Here is a 9,779-nt window from a genome sequence, read left to right as displayed (position 1 = left end):
CATCTGGGGTGACCCTAGTGAAACAGGGACCACTCATCTGGGGTGACCCTAGTGAAACAGGGACCACTCAGCTGGGGTGACCCTAGTGAAACAGGGACCACTCATCTGGGTGACCCTAGTGAAACAGGGACCACTCATCTGGGGTGACCCTAGTGAAACAGGGACCACTCATCTGGGGTGACCCTAGTGAAACAGGGACCACTCAGCTGGGGTGACCCTAGTGAAACAGGGACCACTCAACATGTAGACACGTATCAAAATAGTTGATTTTATTGATCCTGTATTAAAGTTATAAAGACATCAGGCAGTGGTTTGACACAACACCATCCAGACGGGAGTCTCCAGGTAATTACAGTACAGTGATATCAGTTCTCCCCCCACAGTCCCAGCAGAAGACTGAAAATCCATCAGACCCGGGTCACACGTTCAGGGTGATCATCAGGACCCCAGGGGCCTCGTTCACACCTGGTACTGGTAGTGTGTGTTGCCCGCTGCTGTGAAGGCGACCACACATTCTGGTCCCCACGTGGACGCTGGAATGTAAATCATGTTGGGCTCCAACCAGCAGGAGCCTGGAACAGACCGCCTGCTTCCACCCCGTCCAGAACCAGGACCAGGACCAGGACCAGGACCAGGGGGTCCACTGACTGACGCTACAGATCATCTCAACACAAATAAGAATTTGGCAAATTCCAAATCATTCCTGCCTCGTCATAAATCCACTAAATGAAAGACATTAGTTTGTTTGTGAAAGGACAGCACAGCGGTTACAGCGTGGTTAGTCCTCTGGGGGGGCATGTCCACCCCCACTCTGTCCCGCTTCAGCCTTCCATCAGACCATTTATACAGATTTAGGTTTACATTCATGTGGAAACAGAGCCCATGGGATCCAACACCAGGGGTGTCCCCTCAAAGCGTCCCCCGATGATGTCATCACTGACATCATCGGGGCCCAACGGGGCAGACATGTGGAACCCCACTACAGCTTGAGAACTGGATAAATCTCACGTTTAGTCGTTACATCATGTTAGAACAGCCACGCGCTCTTTGCTCCAGTTAACAGTCGGTCACATGGGGGGGCAGACAGGAGGAGGAAGTGAATCTGGTGCCCCCCCCCCCCCCCCCCCCCTCTGGAAGCAAGAGGCTCAGAACTCATTTCTCATTCAGTGAAAACCAGAATCACATGACCATCTCACCCGGGGTGTCGTCAGCTGGGCTCCTCAGGAACATTAACCCATCACACGAAGACCCAAAGCTCAGCTTCTGCAGCGCTGCTTTGTTTCACAGTGCAAAGGGTGGGGTAGGAAGGATGACCGCTGGGGGCGGGGGGGCCGCGACACGCACTCAGTGGGAACCGTTAACACAAAGAGGCTAATTAGAATGTGACCCCATAACCAGTCAGCGCTGGTCCAACCCCACCAGGACCTGCTTCCTTCTCTGTCTCCCAGAACCAGCGGTTCTAGACGTTCGAGGTAGAACCAGCGGTTCTAGACGTTCGAGGTAGAACCAGCGGTTCTAGACGTTCGAGGTAGAACCAGCGGTTCTAGACGTTCGAGGTAGAACCAGCGGTTCTATGGTTGCATTCCCACGAAGGAGCTCTCGTCCTCAGCACACGTTTCATCTACTCACGAAACCACAGACTGATCAACAGGAAACACACCACTGACCGGGGGGGTCTGGTGTTCCATCTGTGGAGGTTTGGACATTCAGAAGTCCTTCAACACTAAAACACGCTGGAGGTACTGGTGCTGTTGGCTGCTTCTAGAAAGCTCTTTGAGTTGGTCGACTAGAAACCACTTAGAGTCCAGCTTCTCCTGAAGGACGTCAGACGTCAGTGTGACTGATCTGTGATTTAGGTTCGACACAGGATTCATTTCCTACGACAGATGAAACTATTTTAGAGCAATTATTACGTCACCTGGGTAAAGGGGCGATGAGCCTCCAGGATTCATTTCTAAAGACCAGCACGGCTTCAGTTTGTCTGTTTGGGTGGTTTCAGGGTTGGACCGACACGTACAGGAGATCAAGTAAGAAATTCTAAGAGGTCAGTTTTAGCAATAATACTTGTGATTTTAGCCTAAAATCATCATAATAGAATTATTTAGATTATTTTTCTTAATGAACCCCCCCCCACTGTTTCTGCGTCTTTAATCTACACTGAACCCAACACCCCCCCACAAACACATGAAACATTCTAAGACTGTAAAGGCATTAAACCAGGACCAGCTCTCCTCCCTAAAGCTGTTAGGCTGGATTTAATTGAATACAGATGCATGATGGGATAGCATCAAGGTAACCCTACCAGTGACCCAGCTGGAGCAGCTTAGCTTGTAGCCATAACAGCGTGGCTCCAGGACCCCCCCCACCCAGAGCTGGTTGGTTCCCTGGTGAGCAGACCCTGGTTCACCACTGAATGAGTTTCCTGACCAGCTCCACTGCTCTAACACGTCAGCCCCCCCTGCTGGTTGTTCTTTGGTCTGAGGTGAGCGAGCACCCCCCACCCCCCACCCCCACCCCCATAGTGTGGCTCAGCTCCAGCTGACGTCGTAATGCGTCCAGCCCTCTGGTGGGGCCAGGAACACCCTCCGACCCTTGTACAGGAAGCTGACTGTGCCCCTGTACCCCGTTCGAGGGACCCCCGACTTCAGGTCATCCATCACCCCCAGATTCCGAGCAAAAACTTTAAAGCTGTCCCGACTGGAATACTGGACCCGGTACGGTCCAGGGCCTGTCAGGCCACCCCCCTGCAGGTCTTCCATCTTCACCAGAGGAGCGCTGTAAATGTCTTTGACAAACTCTTCATCGTACTTCTCCTTCAGCAGATACGACAGGTCGCGTTTGGTGAAAGGCACAAACTCCGTGTTGAGCTTAATGTAGCGGAGGTACTGGTCGAAGAACTGACCCAGACTGACGCCTTTACGGCCAAACGTGATGGTTCGTGAGATTTCCGGTCGAATGCAGGAACGGTCCTTGCGTTGCTCCGGTTGACGCATCCAGTCGTCCCAGAATGCAGAGGGCCATTTGGGTTCCAGTTCGTCCCATATTTCCTTCAGCAGCATCCAGCCCAGCCCAGGGAAGAAGTCCGTCCTGTAGAGGAGCCCCGATCCCGAAGGATCCACCAGGGCGTCTCTGCCGTTGTCGTTCCAGGCAGACACACACCACAAGCTGGGGTCGGCGCGCAGGATGGGGTACAGCGCCCGGAAGTACTCAAAGAAGTCCGGCGCCACCTACAGGAAGGACACGGCCAAGAAGGAGAGTCTTAGTCAGCAGTCCTCTACCATCATCACATGGTGATATAAAGGTTGGGGGACTGAGACGTACAGGGTAGGACTACATGTAGGACTACAGCCTCTGATTGGTCAAAAAACACAACCAAAGAATCATGAATCATAAATAGTAGAAAAAACACACTAATAAAAGGAGTCAAACACTAAAAAGCAGTGTCTAAATGCTGACCCATGCCTAACGAGGCCTGTTTAATTATGTCTTTTTATTTCTATGCCTATTCATGATTTTCTATTTATATATTCTTGGTGGGTTATTTATTACTCTTTCTATTTGGTGTTGTACTACTTTCTATGTACTGGTACTTTTTGTGTGCTTTTTCTGTGTTTGTGTACTCACTGCTGTGTGTAGTACGACGGAGAAGTTCATTTTCCCTGACGGAACCCCCTTAAGGGATCAATAAAGTTCTACTCTCTACTCTATTACGTAGAATTGCTAATAATACAGCAATATCTCACGATTCTGCCAGTGCTACTTCAGTACAGGAGTACTTCTGGTCCGTGACTGAACAAACATTTCCACCTTTAAAATAACTAAAATCACTTTAATCCATTCCACCCTGTAAAAAAGCCCCAAACATCCAAAATTATTTTAAAAAAAACAGATTTTTATCAATCAATAGACTTTTTCTGTGAATAATTAATTATATATAAGTTACGTAAACAACGATAAAGAAAGAAAAGAAGCACAAAAGTCACGAGAGCACACGAGCTACGTCTTTACTCTGTTCGTATCTCGGATTTTTGTTTGTGTCAAACAAAAATAAGGAAAGAGCAACGACTCGTATCTCTAATAACTCATATCTCAAATAACTCGTATCTCAAATCGCATCTCAAATAACTCGTATCTCAAATAACTCGTATCTCAAATCGCATCTCAAATAACTCGTATCTCAAATCGCATCTCAAATAACTCGTATGCCAAGCAGCTCCTATCTTAAGGTACTACTGTATATTGAAATATAGAAATTGCTTTTGCATCCCAATTCTCCATGACAGTGACAGTCACCTACTGTTCCATGTAATTTTTGTTGATCACCCGTGTCGATGCCAAACTACTGACCATCAGTGACGGTTCTGCTCACCTCCAGGTCGTCCTCCACGATGACCACAGTGGAATGTGAGAAGGTGTGGAACACCTGGTCCAGGGCCCAGCGGTAATGGCGAGCTATCTTGTAGTAGCCTTGGAACTTCCTGTGCTCTGGTCGGACTCTGATGTCTGACAGCTCGGGCTGCTTTATGTGTGTCAGCTGATCTCCATATGAGCCAATCACACGAGCCGTTTCCACATGACCACAGTCCTGACTGACAATGATGGGGTTGAGTTCTGGGGAGGAGCGATACTGGATGAGTCTGTCCAGGCTGCGCTTCACTGTCACTCTGTCACAAGCGATCACCAGGATGGGGATCACCGCCTCGGGGCTGGAGGCCGTCGTCACCACCAGGTCCTGCTTCAGCTCGGTGGCCTGGTGGTGTTCCTGCTCCGCCTCTGGGGCTACTGTGTCCACAGGCCTCTGGGTGTGATCCACACTGCCTTTCAGGGGCAGGGGGGGCTCTGGTGACTGGGGGACAATCTTTTCCTGGACGTCTTTGGTGTCAGCGGTTTCTCTCTTACCAACATCCTTCTGCCGAGCCCACGCCGCCCTGTGATTCTCAATCTGCTTCAGGAGGTTCTTCTGCACCTCCAGCTGATTTTCAACTTCCTCTGCAAGACGGATCACCTCCCCGGCTAAATTAGCACCGCCTCCTTTCCCTCTGGCCACGCCCCACTCCTCCTTTCCTCCTGGTTCAGCTCCACCACCTTCTCCAAGACGCCCAATAGGAGGTCGACCCCAAAGGTAAAGCAGGAGTAAAGCATTCCAGGCAATGAACAGGACAGCACCACAGAGTATCAGAGAGCCCTTCTTGCGAACCATGGCCCAAGGACTCTTGGTAAAGTCAGGAGTTATGGAAAAGGATGCAAGAACGGAGTCAAACCAACACACCACAGCAGACGGGCAGGTCTTCAGACTCCCTTCACATCGTCATCATTTAACACTGAAGGCATCCAGTCAGGAGGAAGATGTTCCAATAAAAATCAATCCAGATGTTCTTAATGTGGAATCCATGCAGTCCTATGGAGATCAGTGATGACTGAGATTTTCCAGAGAGTCAACTATGGGGGGGTGAAGTGTTGATGAAAGTAGAATAATGGGACAGAGGGCTCAGACTGGATGGAGGGGGTGGAACTCTGACGTTATCCTTCAGCCACCATCCTGAAAATAAAGCAACGGAAAAACATCTGAGTTACTGAAAACACGTAGGAAACACGTAAGAAACATGAAGGAAACACGTAAGAAACATGAAGGAAACACATAAGAAACATAAAGGAAACACGTAAGAAACATGAAGGAAACACATAAGAAACATAAAGGAAACACGTAAGAAACATGAAGGAAACACGTAAGAAACATGAAGGAAACACGTAAGAAACATGAAGGAAACACATAAGAAACATAAAGGAAACACGTAAGAAACATGAAGGAAACACATAAGAAACATAAAGGAAACACGTAAGAAACATGAAGGAAACACGTAAGAAACATGAAGGAAACACGTAAGAAACATAAAGGAAACATGTAAGAAACATAAAGGAAACACATAAGAAACATAAAGGAAACACGTAAGAAACATGAAGGAAACACGTAAGAAACATAAAGGAAACATGTAAGAAACATAAAGGAAACACATAAGAAACATAAAGGAAACACATAAGAAACATGAAGGAAACACATAAGAAACATGAAGGAAACACATAAGAAACCTGTAGGAAACATGAAGGAAACACGTAAGAAACATAAAGGAAACACATAAGAAACATGAAGGAAACACATAAGAAACCTGTAGGAAACATGAAGGAAACACGTAAGAAACATAGAGGAAACACATAAGAAACATGAAGGAAACAAATATGAAACCTGTAGGACAAACGTAGGAAACACGTAGGAAACATGTAGAAAACACGTAAGAAACATGTAGAAAACATGTAGGAAACACGTAAGAAACATGAAGGAAACACATAAGAAACATGAAGGAAACACGTAAGAAACCTGTAGGACAAACGTAGGAAACACGTAGGAAACACGTAAGAAACATGAAGGAAACACGTAAGAAACATGAAGGAAACACGTAAGAAACCTGTAGGACAAACGTAGGAAACACGTAGGAAACACGTAAGAAACATGAAGGAAACACGTAAGAAACATGAAGGAAACACGTAAGAAACCTGTAGGACAAACGTAGGAAACACGTAGGAAACACGTAAGAAACATGAAGGAAACACATAAGAAACATGAAGGAAACACGTAAGAAACCTGTAGGACAAACGTAGGAAACACGTAGGAAACACGTAAGAAACATGAAGGAAACACGTAAGAAACATGAAGGAAACACGTAAGAAACCTGTAGGACAAACGTTGGAAACACGTAGGAAACATGTAGAAAACATGTAGGAAACACGTAGGAAACATGTAGAAAACATGTAGGAAACACGTAAGAAACATGAAGGAAACACTTAAGAAACCTGTAGGACAAACGTAGGAAATACGTAGGAAACATGTAGAAAACATGTAGGAAACACGTAAGAAACCTGTAGGAAAAACATAGGAAAGACGTAAGAAACCTGTAGGAAACACATAAGAAACATGTAGGAAACATGTAGGAAACCTGTAGGAAACACATAAAAAATTTGTAGGAAACATGTAGGAAACACCACAGACACCATGAAGACCACAGACACTAGGAAGACCACAGACACCATGAAGACCACAGACACCATGAAGACCACAGACACTATGAAGACCACAGACACCATGAAGACCACAGACACCATGAAGACCACAGACACTATGAAGACCACAGACACTATGAAGACCACAGACACCATGAAGACCACAGACACCATGAAGACCACAGACACCAGGAAGCCCCACACAGGAGGAAGAGTCCTGGACAGGTGTCAGTGAAGTCCGAGCCCCTCTTCCTCTGTATGGTCAGCAGTGTGTGGACCAGAACAGACGTCAGTGAGAAACAAACAGTAAAACGACGATTGTAAAGTTTACATTTAAAACGACAGAATTAAAACAAACACCTGGTTTGCGGGTGCTTAAAGTCTGCCCGGCGTTTGGGACTCCCTGTCTCAACATTAAACTTGTTTTCACTTCCTCTTTGGCTCGTTTAAAGGTCTGTACTGGTAACAGTGGGGGGGGTGGAGCTGTGGCTGTGGACTGTCCTGCTGTACTGACTGAATACTGACAGGTGGGTGTATGACCACAGCAGACGATCCTACATACGTGTGATCAGGAGCTCCTTCTGGGTTCATCCTGTCACACGTTTGACCCCCCCCCAGGTTTATTGTTCTCAGTTCCTGCTGACGCCACCACCTTCTCTGGTGTTGCTCAACACAGTGGAAGTGGGTTCTTACTGAAGGCAGCGGATATCCCCAAAGAAAGTGAGACATTCATCAGAATTTCGAGATGAAACCGCCGACAAACAGAAGTCAGGGCTGCTGATGAGCATCAACGACCCCAGAAGAGTCGTGGAGAACACACACACACACACACACACACACACACACACACACACACACACACACACACCAGTTCTCCGTACAGTCAAAGTCCAGCTGCCACAGCACAAACAGAACAAACGCTGACCTGAAAGTCAGTGACCTTCAGACCAATAGGAGGAAACCACCCAGGTGTCTGCTGTCAGCAGGTGAAGAGGTTCCCACTGGTTCTCCAAAGGCTCCACAGAACCAGTTAGCCCTGACAAATATAGAAAGCTAATCCTTTAAGATGTTTGGGACCTGGATTAGTGAAGGTTCTGCTGCGGTTCCTCTTTGTGGTGGGTAAAACATTATCTCCGTATCTCCCCCCAGAACCACGTCTGCAGATTAACAACAGGTTTAACTGGGATTGAGATTAGCAATCCAACACACTGCTCCCCCCAGAACACACAGCTTCACACCTGGGGGGACTTCGACAGCGATCAGAGACTGAACAGGTGGAAACACGTCTGACACTAGAGTCCAGAGTCCCTCAGACGGATCAGAAGGACTACACCCTCAGTGGGACACCAGGTGTGACTGAGCCTCACCTGAACCAGATCACCTCCACATCGACCCTCCGGTCTGTCTCAGGTCGTGGGTTCTGTCCCCGGTGGGCTGGCGTAGAAACCGGTGTGTCCCCTGTCCCGCAGGTCCCTGTCCCTCCGTCACGCGCCGTGGAACTGACTGCTGATCACATGTTGTCCCGTCAGATAAAGGTCACATGACCGGACAGCCGCTCCGCCCCCGGAAGAGTTGTGTCATCAACACACACCACCTGGATCCACACAGCCAGGTCCTGGGGGGCAAACCCTCCACAGGTCCTGGGGGGCAAACCCTCCACAGGTCCTGGGGGGGCAAACCCTCCACAGGTCCTGGGGGGGCAAACCCTCCACAGGTCCTGGGGGGTAAACCCTCCACGGAGCCCCTGCAGATGATTCCTCCGACACCAGGCTGCGGGTGATCCGGGCTGAGGGACTCACAGTCCGGCTACCAGCGGTGTGCCGCCAGCTAGCCGGCTAACAGCCGGGACGAGCCGCTGCGTCCAGCCGGCTCACCCCCACACCGCGGCGGCTCGTTTCCAGGAGGAGAGGCGGCTCACATGAAGCTAAACCCGGCTAGCCTCCCGTTAGCCTGCTAGCTCCCGTTAGCCTGCTAGCTCCCGTTAGCCTGCTAGCTCCCGTTAGCCTGCTAGCTCCCGTTAGCCTGCTAGCCGGTCGCTGCCGTGTCTCCTTCGCAGACCAGGGGGTAAACTCGCAGCACATCCCCGTGTGGAGGCCCAGCGGCTCACCGCCCCCCCGTGGGCTCCGTGGGTCCACGGACGTGACGTGTCCAGCCCCCCGCCGCTGCCGCTAGCAGCGCTGACATGTCGCGTTCGGGCGCTGGGCTCCGGCCGCTCCGATCACCGCGGGCCGTCTGCTGTCCGCCGGTGACGGCACCTCACGGGAACTACGTCACACTTCACTTCCGGGCCGGTGGGTCACATCCGCTGACGCAGCCCGGACTCATGGCTCTGGCGCAGTGGAAAGAATCGATCGATCGATTGATGATTTGGATGAAAATGTCAGTCATGCTAATCCAGATTCATGCTAATCCAGATTCATGCTAATCTAGATTCATGCTAATCTAGATTCATGCTAATCCAGAGTGTTTCTGCCAGGAATCAGAATAAAAATTCACCGAGTTAATAACTGTCCTCAGCAGTCACATGACTGCCTTATGAAGGGACATAGGGTCAGGAGTCACATGACTGCCTTATGAAGGGACACAGGGTCAGGAGTCACATGACTGCTTTATGAAGGGACATAGGGTCAGGAGTCACATGACTGCCTTATGAGGGGACATAGGGGCAGGAGTCACATGACTGCCTTATGAAGGGACATAGGGTCAGGAGTCACATGACTGCCTTA

The 9,779-nt window shown here is 49.2% G+C and overlaps 1 protein-coding gene across 1 annotated transcript; it reads right to left on the bottom strand.

Moving 5' to 3' along the window:
* Positions 1 to 2,527: 2,527 nt before the first annotated feature.
* mgat1b (alpha-1,3-mannosyl-glycoprotein 2-beta-N-acetylglucosaminyltransferase b) lies at positions 2,528 to 9,700 on the bottom strand. Its single transcript, XM_068332944.1, has 3 exons — positions 8,421 to 9,700; positions 4,370 to 5,539; positions 2,528 to 3,227 (listed from the first exon to the last, which is right to left on the bottom strand). The coding sequence occupies exons 2-3, from the start codon at positions 5,198 to 5,200 to the stop codon at positions 2,529 to 2,531; spliced, it is 1,530 nt and encodes a 509-aa protein (XP_068189045.1). The 5' UTR covers positions 5,201 to 5,539; positions 8,421 to 9,700; the 3' UTR covers position 2,528.
* Positions 9,701 to 9,779: the final 79 nt, after the last annotated feature.

Source organism: Antennarius striatus, chromosome 14 (assembly GCF_040054535.1).
Source record: "Antennarius striatus isolate MH-2024 chromosome 14, ASM4005453v1, whole genome shotgun sequence".
NCBI classification, from domain to species: domain Eukaryota; kingdom Metazoa; phylum Chordata; class Actinopteri; order Lophiiformes; family Antennariidae; genus Antennarius; species Antennarius striatus.
Note: the sequence above shows the minus strand (reverse complement) of the source record. Positions and strands in the feature narration are given on the sequence as shown.